We start from the raw sequence: 16,093 nt of genomic DNA, 5'->3' as shown, positions 1-16,093 counted from the left end.
TTAGCGGAGCTCCTCTGACTGGGGAGATAGTGGGAGTCAGGGTGACAGAGTTCCATGGGTACCCCAGCTCCTGCTGGCTCCTGCTTGGGACACCCCAGCTCCCACCACTTCCTTGTTGGTGCAGCCCAGCTGCTGCTGGCTCCCTTTCAGGTCACCCCAGCTCCCACTGGCTTCTTGTCAGGGCTGCTTCTTCTGCATTTTCACCTCCCAGTTTGCAGCTGCTCTGAGCAAAGATGTAACTTGTGGGCTGGGGTGAAGGGCAGGGATGGGAAGAGAGGGGAGGAAGCACAGGCACATCCCTGGATGAGGCGTGGAGGCTGTGGGAATGGGCTCGGCGTGCAGCAGGGACGGGAGCAGGCCCTGTGATCTTTGCTCTTTTCTCCCCCGCTGCACTCGCGCTCCCTCGAGCAGACGCTGCCGTACCCAACCACAAACCCCATCCCGCTGCCGTCGCTGCCGGGGGTAGCCCGTGACAACGAAAGCCCTTTTCAGCACCTCAAGGCCTTTGCAGTGATGAGAATCTCACCCGACACTACACCTAAACCCACATGCAAAGCTGAATTTCCCAGAGGAAAAAAATTATGCTCAACCCGCCTCCCACCGCACACATCCCCCCTCGGGTCCCTTCAGCTGCCTCTCAGCCACCTCAAGTCTCACTTGCTCATCTTCCCTCCCAGCTGGGCTGAGCGCCCCAAAAAGCTGAAGCTGCCACAGCACCCTTGACCCAACCTTCACCGTAGCCGCCAGCCCCGTTTATACAGCACCCAGCACACGGCTGCTGCTCTGGGACAGGCTCACAGCAAGTTTAATAACACAGCAAGCCAGTAATAACTGCCTCCTAACGAGGTTACGCAGCATCCCTGAAGACTTGGCTTTAGGGTGAGCTCCGTGCCAGCAGCTGCTGGGGCCAGGGTGTGAGCTGTCCCTTCCCACCCTCCTGACTGCGGGGCCTCTGCTCCTCCAGCCCCGTGCCAGCACCTTCCTGCCTTGTAAATGCGCTTTATATCCAACCCTGGGGTGAGGCTGAGCCCCTCCCGGGGGTGCAAACCTGTGCCCTGCAGCTCCAGGACACCCATCTCCTGCTCCAGTCTGCTCCAGAGCCTGTGCCACAGCAGGAGAAGGGTTAATTTGCCCAGCTCCCTGCAATGCAGCTCATTGCTGCTCCTCTTTATCAAGCTACTGAGTTTTATCCAGCTCTTGGTCAGAGGATGCCAGAGGCCGATGAACCTCAGGGCTGGAAAAAAACCCCAAGTCAAGCTCTGGAATCACCCAGCTCTGGAAACAGAGTGAGGGTCCACATTCTGCCAGCTCCCAAAGGCTTTCATCCCAAAACTAAAATGCAGGTGGAAATCTGGCTACCAAGCAACCGCAGACCTTCAGGAGCATCATGTTTTGGCACCAGAAATGGAAAAGGTCATGGAGATACATTTTCTACCCTTGAGGGTCAGAGCCCTGGAAGCTGCAAAGGGATGAAGCTTTTCCCCCACTCCCCCTCTCTCTCTCAGATCCCCGTGCTCAGGTCACTGACAGTCAGGCACCAGCGCTGCTCTTTCTGCCCCGAGGGCCGTGCTGTGAGCTGGGTTGCTGCCTGAGCCAGGCCCCAGGAATCCCCAGGGCAGCACATGAAGCCTCTTCCCTGCTGCACCTTGCCCTGGACACGCAGCCACACTGGGGGCTCTGTCCTCTGCTCCCGGGGCTGGACAAGCTGCAGGAAATCATCTTTACTGTGTATTAAGCAACAGCCACCCTTATTCCTGCTCCTTTTGGCTTTCCCTGGCAGCTGTCCTCCCTCTGGTTGAGGTCCTGGGACCAGCTGTGTAATGTATGTCAGGGCTTGTCCCCCTGCCCTGTGCTGAGCTGTGCCCTCAGCTCTCTGCTTTTCCCCAGAGCAGTTTTCAGCCCTGTACAAGTGGCCAGGGCCACCCTGGGCCACGTGGCTGCCCGGCTCTGCTCCTCCATGGCCATCTGGTCCCTGAGCATCCTGCTGCCCTCTCCTCTGCCTTCCCTGGGGAGGCCTGGGGCTGCCCCGGGCTGGTTCCCCAGGCCAGCACTGCAGCTGAGTGGGGTGAGGGTGTGCGGGCAGAGGCAGAACCGGGGAAGTTGGGCTCATGTTTCAGCTTCTATTTTTATCTGGGAACCCAAGTCTGCTATGCAGAGGCCCCCGGGGGACACACTGCCTTCCCCAGCTGGAGCCAGATACCATCGGAGCACTACCTGCCCTTCCCTATCCCCATGCCAGACCTCCGGGTACAGGACAGCATCGCCCGAGGCACTGGGACATCCTGCCTGGCTCCTGGTGCGCTGTGGCAGGAGGGAAGGAGCTGGGGACAAGGTCCCCTTGTCTCCAGCCGCTCTGAGGCCAGGAACACCTCATCACAGGTAGCCCTTGGAGCTGCAGAGCAGCCCTGTCACACTCTCACCAGGCCGCCACCTGGGTCAGCAGCCAAGTGCTGGAGTCCCTCTCAAGCTGGACTTTAGTTCTGTGCCAGGGGAGTGGGATGCTCAGGGCCTGGGGCCACGCCAGGTGGGAGCCCGTGCTGAGGCTGCGGGGCTGCACCAGCCCCATCACTTTTCATTTGTTAAAGCAAATAAACCTCATTTAGCGGCCAGAGCTGGAGGAAAATGGAAACCTGAGCCGCCCCAGCCTGAGCAGCTCGTGTGTAGCTGCAGGTTGGCCAGGGCAGAGACTGCAAAGCTGGTTCCCGGTGTGGGAACTCGGTTTGGAGCCCAGCCCCTGGTCCTGGGCAATGGCAGTGAGCAAGGGGGCACAGCTGGGAGGAGCTGAGCCCCCCACCCCGGTGGGCAGCGCCTGCTGCTTTAACTGGGGGGGGGGGGGGGAGTAGGAGCTGCGGCAGAAAACGGGAATATTAAAAAAAAAAAAAAAAAAAAAAAGCGTGAGAAAGGAAATCTGAGCGAGGCCTGGAGCAATCTACCCAATCCAGCGGAAACAATGGCCCAGGAAGAAAAACCAGTTCCTACACATAAGGTAGAAAAGGCTGGGAACGCTGGAGGAGGGGCGGGAGGCTCCCAGCACAAACAAGCCGGGCATTATGCGGCTGCGCTGCCCAGGGCACGGTGCTCCTTCCCGGCGTGGGGACCCCTAATCCTGCTGGGCCGGGCTGGGCTGGGCCGGGCTGGGCTGGGCTGGGCTGGGCTGGGCTGGCACCCACCCCCAGGGATGGACAGCCGGGAACGGCAGCTCGGGCTGGCGGGGCTCAACACCCGGTCTGGGCTGGGCTGGGCTGGGCTGAGTTTAGTGCCCAAACTGGGCTCAGCTCCCCGGTTTAACTCAGCTGGGCTCAGCACCCAGGCTGGGATCAGACACTGGTTTGAGATTAGACCTGAAAATGGGATTAGAACAGTTTTGCCCGGGATTAACCCACATTTTGAGATTAGCCCCCAGCCTGGGCTCACTTCCAGGCAGGGTTTACTCCAGGATGGGCTCATCTCCAAACTAAGCTCACCCCTGGGATGGGCTGATCCTCAAACTGAGCTCAGCCTCAGGATGGGATGATGCCCAGGCTGAGCTCAACCCAAAGGGCTGCAGAATGCACCTTCAAAGGTCATCTAGTCCAGTCCCCCTGCCATGGGCAGGGACACCTTCAGCCGTCCCAGGCAGTGGGATGGTCCCTGCTGCAGGTGATCCCTGTCACCCACGCCTGGAGGAGGAGCAGGATGTCCCCACAGCGGCTCCATGGCATCACCTGCCAGTGCCTGAGCAAAAGTGTCACATCAGCCCTTGCCACACTGCCTGCACAGCCAGAGCAGGAGGGAATGAATCCAGCAGGGAGCAACTGTAACACCCAGGAGCACATTCCCAATTCATGCTGGCAGCATCCTTCCCCCTTCTCCTCGTGGGGTGGGACTTATGCTGGTCAGCTCTGGGGTGGAAGCTGGCTGCGTGTGGCTGTAGGACACGCCACGAGTGAAGGTCCATGGGCCACGTGCTGCCCAAAATTTACTGAGAAACCTTTGGTAGGGCAAGGGTGGGCAAAGCAGGAATTTTGGTGAGGACCAGGCTGGTGCCAAGCACCTTGGGAAGGCTGTCCTTGTCCGAGGTAATGCCTCAATGCACCCTGAGGGTGCAGCTCTTCCCACCGTGAGCAGAGCACGACACTGCAATGCTGGGCTCAGGCAGCATTCCCAGCACAGAGGGGCTCACAGGGACCACCACCTCCTTTGAGATCAACCACCTGCATCTCATCCTGAGGGAAAAAACCAGCTCTTCACACACAACTTCTCCAAAAGGCTCCCCAAAGCAGTCTCAGAGAGAAGCCACACTGGCTGCTAGCTGGGACCAGCAAGAGGAAAACCCTGGGAGCAGGGGAAGAGCTGCTGCTGCCAGAGCAAGGACAAACCCCAGGAAACCTCAGTCACTTATTGCCCACGTTCCCAGCCTGACACCTCCCAGATGTGTTAACGTGACCCCAGCGTGTTGGTGACACGTGGGGTCACCGTGGTGTGATGGGGGCCCAACCCCTCCACAGCTCCTCACCACAGCAGGGGGGGGCAGGGCGGGATCTACAGCATCACAGGTCTGTGTCACACACAGAGAAAAGGTAAAAAGGGGCAATAATGTACAAATGTGGCCTTTTTTTTAGGCTCTTGCTGGGCCCAGGGGAGCTGCTGTCTATTGTTTCAATGGCCGAGTGGGGGAGGCAAAGCTGGGGCAGATGACAGGAGTGATCTGACCCTGCCACACCGGGGTTTGGCCTTTCCCTGACGGACAGGACGTGGGCAGCTGAGTGGTGGCAGAATTGTAATTTTACCCTGCAGAAAAAAATACCTGTGAGTGGAAAAAGCTGATGGGCAATTTGTGGGGGTGAAGTTGGGGAAGAAATGTGTGTGCTTCATTCCTCACATTCCTCCCCAGCTTCCTCGGGATGGTGGCTGTGCTCCCCAGGGCCCTCCCAGTGCCCAGGGGGTGATGGAGTGGGCTGAGGATCCTGTCCTGCCACCTTGCTGCCTCCACCAGCTGGGTAGGGCTGAGCATCTTCCCCTCCTTTCCCACTGTGAGGGCGGAGGAATGGGACTGAGGTCTGAATCCTGCTGGGGTCTGTGAAATGAAATCTGTGATCAATGTGAGCAGCACCTTCAGAAACACCTGGGTGAGGGACCCTCCCAGCACCGCTGTGACCCCAGGTCCCATCCTGCTGAACCCCGGCGTCCTGCCACGTGCGGGGCCAGTGCACTGCCCGCCTGGCAGGGCATCCCGGGCTCATCCCAGCATCCACGCACAGAGGGATGTCCTCTCCTGCACACACCTCCCGGTGTCCCCTCTCCTGCAGCACCACCCGAAGCGCAGAGGAAGAGCCGCGCTCCCATCCCCGGCTCCCTCCCGGGCACCGTGAGGGCACTGCGCCAACAGCTGATGGGAAAGTTCAGGGTCGGGGCGAGGCGGAGAAAGGCTCATAAAGGGCCCTTTGTGCCGCAGGTCTCCCCTGGCTCCGCGCACGGAGCCCGCGGCCCCACAACAAAACGCAGCCCAGAAATATGACAAGACATCTTTTTCCCAGGCTGCTGTTAAACTCTAATTAAACATTTCAGCACACTTGAGTGGGGAAATGTCTGCTTCTCAGGCCCAGGCCATCTCAGCTGGAAACCATCCCCTCCGGTGTGAGTGGGCTGGCGCAGGTTGACCCAGAAAGATGCTCCTTGAACGTGGGGATGGTGTGAACCCACACGCCAGAGTGGACAACCTGCTCCTCTCCAAGCCCTCCACGCCAGCATGGGCCCACTGCTGCCTCCCACTCTGGAGGATGCATCCAGGCTGGAGCAGCTGGAGAAGGGGACATGCAGACAGGTCCGTCACAGGCAGTGCCACCCCTGGCACTTGTGCACTCCCCACCGTGGGAGCTGGGGTCCCCGTTCCTGCTGGGGCAGCAGCCCAGAGCGCACAGCCTGCAGGGGCAGGAGACAGCGTCTCCTTTGAGTCATGCTGCCAGAAAATCTACTGAGGCTGGAATTGTCATCTTGCTATTTTAAAGAATGAAAGAAAAAGAAAATAGCAGAAAAGAGCTGAGCAGTGAAGCCAGGCAGTTCCAGGAGTGAGGAGCCCTGTAAGGAACAGTCTGGGGCACAGCAGCTTGGAGATCTCCTCACATCCCCCACATGCCCAGAGTGGGTCTGATGACAGCCAGCAGGCACAGCTCTCCACATTATTAAACACTGACTTTGGCCATTAATTGCAGCAATTCCTCAGCACCCTGTTTCTAGTAGGCACAGACCAGATGCCAAAATATCCTACCCCTGATGCTCTGGTGACTGACTCAGCCTCGTGGAGGTGACACAGTGACACTGAACTACTGCAGCATCCCTTGTCCCACCTGAGCACAGCCCAGCGGGAGCAGCACACAAAGGACGGGCAGGGCTGGGGACTGGGGAGCTGCTGGTTTCCCATGGGCAACCTCAGCATCAGAACCAGGTCACCCAGGAAAGGATTACTCCAGAAATGTGCCACTTCTGGGATCAGTAAGCAGTGGGAAGGTGTCTGTCCTGAAAGACTTGGAGCGGAGTGACAGCCCAAGCAATGACACTTGTAATTTGGCATCCCATGGGGTGGAATTTGGCAGAACTGGTCTCTCCTGCTCTGAGGACATTCCAGCTCCTGCATGGGCAGTCTGAATTGAACTCCCTCAATACTTACAGCAACCACGGGTTTAATCCAGCTCTACCCCCCCAGTCAGACAAGCAGCAGCAGCAGCAGCTCCTGGGCAAGCTTCATCCTGGCCCCTTGAGGCTCCAGGGCCGGGGTTCCTGTCACTGTGCTGGCCATCACCCCTGGGAACCCTCACCCTGGTGCTGTGTCTGCCCTCACTGGATGCTCTCACCCCTAAGAAAATGGCAACACCAACCTGTATCTGATCCCCCCGCTGGCATGTGACTGTGGGTGGCTGACAGCCCTGGAGGGGGTCATAGCCACATGCAGGGCTGTCCCCAGGTGCCACATGCTCAGGGTTTGTCCTCCTCCTTCACTGCAGTGGGATGGGGTGGGAGGCTGGACTTAGGAAGAAATCTTGACTTTTCTAGGAAAAGTGAGGCAGGCAGCAGGGTCTTTACATCGTCCCTGTGCAGCACCTGGGCTGCACTGTCCAGGCTTTGTGGGACATATCTGCTCCTGAATCCTGATCCACTGGGGGTGCCCCAGGTGGCACCGAGAGCCCCAGTCCCAGCACAGACACAGCTGCCAGGCGGCAAGGGAGGTGACAGCCTTGGGGACACGGACTGAGGGTACCCACCCCCCGGGCAGCACACACACCAAGGGGGCTCATCCGTGTGGCCCCCAGAGACCCATCCCCACCGGGAACCACGACCCACAGCCTCCCTGTGCACCCACAGCTGGGGACACTGTGACACCACGAGCCGGTGACAGGGAGCCAGATCCTGAATTATTGTCCGACTGTTTCCCAGGCTCTTCCGCTGGCTGCGAGGATGCAAGTGCCAGCGGAATGGGATCGGGGTGCGAGGGAAGAGGGGACAAAGGCGGTGCACCGCCCTCCTCCTCCTCCCTGCGCTTGGCAAGGCGGGGGACTCCGTCTGGGAAGGGAAAAGGTTCCCAAGGCGAAGGTGTGAAATACCCTTCTCCCGTGCTGCCATCACCTCGCAGTCCCGGGGTGTGAGAATCAGACTCCATTGTGCCTTCCCGAGGAGCTCACATACTGTACTAACCTTTTCACATGAAAGCCACGCTCTGTTTGCCAACAAAAGCCGACGCTTGGTTCCCAGGAGTGGGGAAAACCCAACCCCACGGCACTGAGCAGGGGCTCCGGGGCCAGCCCACCCCCAGAGCCCCTTCCACCCCCACATGCCCCAGCCCAGCGGGTGCAAGGGGATGGAAGGGGCTCTGGGGGTGGGGGCAAGCCGGGCACAGGCCACTGGGGTGGGGCAGGAGAACCCTCCCCAGGGTGAGGGATCCTTCTTCCAGGCCCCGGGGTGCCTGGGGTCCCCCCAGCCTGTCCCCCCTTGCAGGGTGGGGGGTTGAAGGTGGGGCTGCAAGGGGACTCCCTGCCCTGGGGTGTGCCCTTCCCCACCAGGGCACACTGTCTCAGCTGTCCCCAGGCTGGCAGACCCTCATCAGCTCCCCCAGGCTCCCCCTGGGCAGTTTGCAGGGCTCAGGCTGGTTTTTCTCCCACCACTGACCAAAGCAGGTCAGGCTTTGCAACATCTGAAACTCCCACTCCCCTTCAGGCTACCCTGAAAGGTGGGAAGCGAGACCGGGAAAGCATCACTGGGCCATGGAAAAAGCCGTCTGCACAACAGCTGAGCCCAGCTCAGCACCCAGCACGGCCAGATGAGCACTGAGCACAGCAGCTCTGGCCTCCCTGGGAACACGGCAGCAGCAGGGATGGGACAGGCATCACCCGGGACCGGGACTCTCTGCCTGTCTCGGGCATCGCAGCTGCTCAATGCTGAGATAAAGAAAGGGCCAGAGGAGAGGTCTTGAAGTGAAAAGGGTTTTTCTGGTTTTTTCACATTAACGATACCTGCTCTGCCCCATTTTTGGCTGGATACCCTTGACAGCTTGGGGCAGTGGGCTTGAGAGGTGCCCAAGGGCACAGCAGATGCTGAATGCCTGAGGAGCCTGACACCTGGGGGGGAACACATCCCTGCAAAACCCCACAAATTCCAGATTCACACGTTGCCTCGGAACTTCAACTAGGTCCATGCTTCTATCGGGGGAAGCAGGAGGAAGGAGGGATGAGTCCTTTTCCCTCCTCTCTATTGTTTCCTCTCATGCCTACCTCCACCTCCAGTCAGCTCTGGAGGCAGCTTCCTCCCTGACTCCATAGCCTTCCTGCCCCAAAGGGCTGGGAGGCTTTTCCAGGTCCCCCAACTTGCTGCTGGCCCACTCCCAGCACTGGGGTTCCCCTGTGCTCCCCCAGCTCCATCGGCGGGTCCCGGTGCAGACAGGCAGGTGGGTTTGTATGGCTCACAGGTTTATTGGCCCCAGTGTTTCCCACAGGCTGCCAGTGACAGCTTCCCGAGCCTGCAGAGCCGTCCCGCTGCTGTGGGTCCTTGGAGGTGCTGTTGGCCTCACGCTGCTTTGCGAAGTAATTGAATTAAAGCTGGTGAATCACTTTGGTGCTGCCTGGCTGCTCCTCTGTGCACGGGTGCAGCGGCCCGGGGTGGCCCGGAGCACATGCGGGGGCTCTTTGGGCTGCTCTTTTTGGAGGGTCATTTCCCCTCTCAGTTGCTGCAGTCAGATTTGGGTCATCAGGTTTGATCTAAACATGTCAGAGAACTGGAATTCACAGGGAAGCAAAGACACAATAATGCAGGCTCTGTCCCAGTGTGATTCTGGGCTGGTTTCAAAAGCTCTTGGCTCACTCTCAGTGTCCTGGGAAAGCTGGGGTGGGTTTAGTTCCTCGCCTGACACAGGTGCCTTGGTGCTTGAGAAGTGAGGGCAAAGCCTGCCCTACCCTGACAGGTGTCCATGTGATGGAGACAAACACGTGGGTGAGCTGTTGCTGCCTGTCCCTGGCTCAGAAGCACCTTTGAGCCAGGAACTGAGCCAGGGCCATGGCTGTGAAGCTCAGGGCAAGGTGAGAGGACATCCGTACCCAGCGCCTGGGGCGGACGAGGCAAGAGGAGGGAGAGCTGGTGCACGGGGGAGGCGCAGAGCAGGGTTGGGACCCTTGTCCCTCAGGCCACTGTCCCCAGGCTTCCCAGTGCCAACCGAAGCCCACGGGTCCTGAAAGGGCTGGTATTTTCCAGGGAGGAGCAGGCAGAGCACTGTCAGACTTGCTGCAGCTGCGAGAGAGGAGCTGGCAGGGTTTGCCTGGCATCTTCATCCCAGCCCAGCTCCCCAGAGCTGCTCCCCAGCTCCAGGTGTCCAGTGGGTCCAGCGGGGGCCATGCAGAGAGCGGTCCCCAGGGCAGGGGACAGCCCCAGACCTGCCGGGAGAGCAGCAATAAACAGGAGAGGAGACACAAACAGAGAGCTGGTTTAGAGGGTGGCTCCGGATTTTCTGCTTCCCCATCCGAGGTCTGCTTGAACCCAATCAAAGAGGTCCAGGACCAACCACACCACCCTGAGGCAATGAAATTGCAAACACAACAGTTTAAGATGCAACAAGAGAGTCCCTCCATTTTTGAAGCCAGTCCATGCAGGGATGAGCACACAGCAGTCCGGGTCATGCAGAAGCCAAGCTGGAGACCTGTCTGCCTCCATCAGCATCTTCACCCAGCTCTCTGCAGGTCCCCAAAGCCTGGTCCTGCCATGTCAGAGATCAGTCCCTGTTCCTCACTGCCCTTTGCTTGTGGCCACAGCCAGTCAGGGCCCCTGCCCACCACAAATCCTGCAGCCTTCCAGAACTCTGGGACACACAGGGCCCCTCTGAGCTCTGCCTGAGCTGCTGGGTGGAGCAGACCTGGGGTTTACCCTGGAGGCAGCAGCTGGGTGGGAACTGCTCCTGCTCAGCCCCATTTCATGGGTACCTGCATGGTTGAGGCACCTCAAAGCAAGAGCCCAGGCCCTTGCACAAGTCTTGCATCCAAAAGTGATACAAAGAAATGAAAAACGGACCTTCACCAGATCCCTGGGGAGAATACTTTGGGAGCAGCAGGTTGCCATTTGGTCTTGGAGACTCCGCTTCAGAGCCCAAGGCACATCAAAGTCCAAAGCTCCAAGTCCAAGGCTTCCCGGGGAAGCTGAGGGTGCCGGTCTGTCAGGGCCACCTCTGCTCCCACTGCCCTGCAGGGGCCTCTGGGCACACGCGGCTCCAGCGCAGGAGGTTAAAGGGGCCTCTGGAGCCGAGCATCCTCAGCAGCCCAGGGGACACCTGCTCAGCTCATGGTGACTGACTGTCCCCAGGATTCCTGCTCCCGCAGCTTCTGTCTCAGGCAAAGAAGATACTATTATCCCCCCATGACAAAAAAATATTAAAGCAGAGATGATTATACCCTGCAGCCCCTCTCCTGCAGCAAACACCCCGGAGCCTCTCTTGCTCCACGAACACGCTGGTGGATGCTCAGCCCGGAGCCGGGAGGGGACCCTGGGAACGCCTGGCGCTGGCTGCCGCTGTCCTGCTGCGCGGCAGAGATGAGAGGGAAAACAGCTCCCGGGGCTCCCCCGCACCTCCGTGCTCGCCCGCCGCGGCCCCGCCGGCTCTTTCATCTGCCGGCCCGCGGCTCTTTCATCTCCGGCCGAGGTGCGATCGGGCCCCTCCGGCCGCCCCCGCCCGGCCCCGCCTGCGGCCGGCGTTGCCGCGGCCAAATGGCCGCTGGCCCGTCCTGCCCGGGCGGGGGTGACGCTGGGCACTGGGCACCTCTGCAGTCACTGCCTAAGTGCTCAGCACCCCCAAATTTGGCTACTCTCAGGGGCCTGGGGAGAAACGGAAGCACCAGATTACTCCTGGTTCTCCCGGCAAAGCAAATGATGCCGGGCTCCCATCGCGCGTGTCGGCTCAAACTCAGCTCACTTCTGTGAATTTGTGCCCACACAGGACCAGCCCGCCGGGCCGGGGTCAAGGGGGGGGCCATGAGGGCAGGTGTCCCCGTGTCCCGGTGCTCCTGACTGCGGGCAGCAAAGTGCTTCCCACAATATCTAATCTAAATCTCTCCTCTATCAGTTGCAAACCATCACCCTTTGTCCTGTTGCAACAGGCCCTGCCAAAAAGACTCATCCTTGTCCCCATTCCCATTCCAATTCACATCCTCACCCTCATCCCTATCGTCATTTCTATCCTCATCCTTGTCCCCATCCGTGCACTCTCCCAGGATCACCATGAGCTGGCTCAGCCGCAGCTCAGGTGCTCAGCACTCAGACATGTCCAGGGACAAGGACCCAAAAACGCAGCCAGGTGGTGACTTGCTTCTTCCACCCACCAGGAAGGACCCAGACCAGTTGAAAATCCAGCTTCTTGGAGGTCATTCCCGCTTTTTTCACAGGTCTTTCAGAAAAACCCTGGCTGCAGCCCAGCCCTAGCAGAGCCATGCTGCCCCTGCAGCTCCTGGACTCCCAAGTGACCTCCATGAGTATTTCCACAGCTGCCCACACAGATTTCTCAGGAAGGGCAGTGTGCATCCTCAGCAGTGAAGCAGCCATGATCTCACTGTGCCCTGAGCTGCCCCATTTCTCCGGGGTAATCACAGCTCATAGGGGAGGCTCCTGTTTTCCCCTCTGATGTGGTGGAACGCAGACACAGGACCCGCCAGCAGCAAATATTTGTCACTCTGCCCCTTTGCCTCCCAGCTGGACACAAAGCCTGTTGGTCCACATCCACATGGATATGGGTGTTCAGACCATTTGGTTCAGCTCATTTGAGCCTTTTTGACCCTGTGAGGATCCCAGAGCCGTGCTGGGGCCTTTGACAGCAAATCTGGGCTTCAGAGGAGGAGCAAGGGCTGGGAGTGAGTCCCAGCCTTGGTGCTCAGCTCCTTTTTGAGCCTGGGCTGGTGGATGAACCATGCAGAGCCCAGCCAGGACCACTGGCAGGATTCAAGGTCACCCTCAGCTCCTGCTTTCAGGTCACAGGGGGAAAAGGAGGGATTTTCCCAGCAGGCTCCCTCTCTGGCGTGCTGCCTGTCCCCAGATGCTCCGTGTTGCTGCTCCAGCCTCAGCACCAGATGCAAAGCAGCTGATCCTCATTTGGCTGCTCCAGGCAGCTTCATGGAACCAGCCCACAGTGCTCATGGGGAAATTCCCTGCCTGGCCTCTTCCAGAAAAGAGGCCAGAGCAGGAGCTGGACCAATGGTCGGACCAGTCCCGGGCCCTTCTCTCACGTCTCTTGGGGTTTCCAGGTGGAGACTAAAAGCATCAGGATGAGGGATGCCCAACATCCCAGCAGGTGTGAGGTGGGGCAGGAGTGGACACCACAGACACCCCTGGGACTCACAGGGCTGGGTGGTCACGCTTTCAATCCAGCAGACGTTTCCCAGCAGGAATTTTTTGTCAGGATCACCCCTTTCCTCTGGGAAATTTCTCTGATAACGCTGGGGCTGAGATAAAGAGAAGCACCCTCCATGTTCACGCCCAGCTGTCTGCTGGAGGATCCATCCCACCGGGCTGGGATGGTTTGCACAGGGAGAGCAGAGCTCAGCTCCTGGGAACCCCCTGAGCGTCCCCGCTTGCCTCGGCAGAGCCGGGACAGAGCCGGGACAGAGCCGGGACAGAGCCGGGACCACTCCGGGCTGGCCGGTCGGGTTCCCACGTCCCGCCTTGACGTCACCCCGAAAGCGCCGAGTGAAAGGGGGGCCCTCGGGCACTGGACAATAGCGCTTTCCTTCCCATCAATAGCGGCGAGAGCCACGCTGGGCTGACACGGAACTGTGCACAACAAAAGCCAGTGTCCGAACAAATCTTCTCAGGCGCTGGGTTCCCCCGGGTGACCCGGGGTTAGCCCGGACTTTTGCTCCCGCCCGGCCCTCCGGAGCAGGAATGTCCCTCCGTGCTGCGCCATGGCTGGTTCCCACGCTTCCAACCTGCTTTCCTATTTATCAGCAACCAGCCCCTAATCCCCTTTGTGAAGGCCCGATTCAAGCTCAGCACAATGTGGCGAAAAGGGAGGGGGTGGGCTGGAGACGAGGGACGGGAAAACGGTTCCAGGGAATGAAAATCAAACCCTTTACCTTTTCGCCTCAACCCTGATGATGATTCCCTGGGCACTCTTTAGGCTGTCACCTCCCTGGGCAGTGCCAGGCTAGGCGGGCCGTGGGCCCAGCCCGATGGAAGGGGCTCCCGGTGGGATGTGCTGATGGTTAAGGAACAAGCAAACAACACACACTGAAAAATCCACTTGTGTACCCTCATGCGTTACTTCGGCTTTGCCGCCCACTGCTCTCACACGATCAGATATTAGGGAATTTTTTTCCCTGAAAGGGTTGTCAAGGCCCGAAACAGGCTGCCCAGGGCAGTGGTGGAGTCAGCACCCCTGGCACGTGGGGACGTGGTTTAGTGGTGAACAAGGTAGTGATCATGGTTGGGCTTGATGATCTTAAAGGTCTTTTCCAACCTTAACAGTTCCATGATTCTGTGATTCTATGACTCTGCGATCCTCTCCTTCTGTGGCTTCATCCATCAGGGATGTGCCTGCACTCCCCATGTGTTCCCAACAGGATGGGGGTGTGTGCTGGAACATCACTGGAGGGTGTCTGTAGGGAACAGGGAATGTTCTGATTCACTCCTGTTCAGCCACCTCACTGCAGTCCCTCTCTGCCACTGCATCCTCTCTGCTCACAGACCCCCTCGGGGGGAATAACCTGCTGGAATTTCCCCAGCTCTAGGTGTGATGCCCCATGCTGGGCTCCATCCTCCCTGCGGCTGAGCCCCTTGGCCAGCTCCTGTTTGCTTTAGGAGAGGATTCACAAGCCCTTCCCCAGATAACTTTGGAACAAAACAGTTTCCAAAGGCTGTGCTACTTACAAATGAGGGGTTTCGAGCTTTTGTCCCAAATCCAATGCTGTTTTCTTTGCAAACGGCAGGGGAAAAATGTAGAAGCAGAAGAGCCGACCTCAAATGCTAATCTTGTTAGGTTAAACTGTTCGCTAAACAGATGGAGGTGCAAGGCAATGGGATTTTTGTCTTTCCGAGGAAGGGGTTAGGCTTGGAGGGCACAGAGGTCATTCCAGGCAAACTGGCAGCTTTGCTCTTTGTGTCACAAGAGCAGGGGGAAAGTGAAGGGGCACAAATGCTCCCAGCTGAGCTGGTCTGGTGGTCTCACAGGATGAAGCCCCCAAACCTCGCTCTTGGCTATTCAGAGCCAGCACAAGGCCAAGGCACCCCAAAAGAGACACACTGCCAGAGACTCCATCACTCCCCAGGGCCACAGCATCTCAGCATTCCCATTGAAGATCCTCCCAAACCCAGACAACCATCCAAAGTACTCAAAAAGGCTCCAGATTTTAGGCCTGAACCCCAGAGGACTCTCTGCACTGCTGCCAAGACACAGGATAACCACGTGCTGGACCTGCTAAGGTTGGCATGAAAATCCTTGTTTTAAAATAAAGGCTAAGGAGAGGGTGCTGGTGGGGGGTCCTGGTGGGTCCTTGAGCATTATCAGCCTGTCTGAGCATCACCCAGAACCGGAGCCTCACAAATCCTGTGGGAAGTCAGTCAGGACAGATGAATCCCCGCTCAAGGGGCTGCTTCCAGCACAGTCAGCAGTGCCCACAGCTGTCCCTGCAGGGCCCCTGCACTGCCCAGCCCAGCCTGAAGCCACCCTGTGAGCTGAGGCTTGTTGGGGACAAGGGTTCCCTCCACTGCCCATCTGGCTGGGTCTGCTGGCACTGAACAGAGCCACTGGGAGGAAACTTCAAACAGAATCATGGCAAGAGCAGGATGGATCCCACAGTCCCGGCTGGGATGAGCTCTCCGGGCCGCTCCCCCTCCGTCCCCTGTCCCGGCCGTGAGCCCCTCAGCCTCATCTGCCGGCGTCAGCCCACACGGCCCCGTGTCCCTCCCTGGGGGCCGCAGTCACAGTGACCACACGAGCAGTGGGGTGGCTGCAGGCAGCTGCTTTCACTGCTGTGATGTGACCACGCTCCCAGCAGGCGCCTTCACGCCCCGGCCGCGCGTCACCCGGCGTGGGCCAGGCTGGGAACGCGCCATGGTGTGTCCGTGTCCCCCCCAGCATTCAAAACAAACAGGAGATGTGAAAACACAGCGTCTAGAAAAATGTGAGAAGATGAAAACAAAAAGGCAAAGTGGCTGCAGAGCTCAGAGGCTCGACCGGGGCCCCACGAGGCTGTGGCAGTAAATAAATAACAGCCCTGGTGTCTGGGGATTTGTCACCTCGCTGTGTCCCACTGCCCAGGCACTGTGAGGGACACAGCGGCCACAGGAAAGAGGAGCAGTGAGCCTGCAGCATGGCAGGAGCCCAGACACCCAAATGGGGGTTGGCTCCATCAGACCAGGCGTCCCTGCCATGCCAGACCCCATGCCGAGGGCTGGCACCCAGCACCAGCACTGGAGAGAGCCACGGTGCCTTCCATCCTGGTGGGGATGAGGCCATGGGAACGCGGCTGCCACACTGAAACCCTGCCAGGGGCAAAAGCCAGAGGTACAAGGTGCCTGGTTAATTTTAGCCGTGTTTTTCCAGCCATAAGCACTCTGCAACCAGGCTGGAGCTGGGACACTTGATCTGACAGGGAAGGGG

At 59.1% G+C, this 16,093-nt stretch overlaps 1 protein-coding gene across 5 annotated transcripts in view; it reads right to left on the bottom strand.

Moving 5' to 3' along the window:
• Window positions 1-16,093, bottom strand: part of EXD3 (exonuclease 3'-5' domain containing 3) — a 213,287-nt gene that overhangs the window by 13,295 nt on the left and 183,899 nt on the right. For 3 of the 5 annotated variants that reach the window (XM_039561847.1, XM_039561844.1, XM_039561845.1), the window contains one exon: window positions 9,561-9,893. The exons of the other annotated variants lie outside the window; for them this stretch is intronic. In XM_039561847.1, coding sequence (XP_039417781.1) covers window positions 9,561-9,893 — 333 coding nt within the window. The remainder of the gene's footprint in view (window positions 1-9,560; window positions 9,894-16,093) is intronic. 5 annotated transcript variants of the gene reach the window in all.

This window comes from Corvus cornix, chromosome 17 (assembly GCF_000738735.6).
Source record: "Corvus cornix cornix isolate S_Up_H32 chromosome 17, ASM73873v5, whole genome shotgun sequence".
Taxonomy (NCBI): Eukaryota; Metazoa; Chordata; class Aves; order Passeriformes; family Corvidae; genus Corvus; species Corvus cornix.
This window is presented reverse-complemented; position numbering and strand designations above follow the sequence as displayed.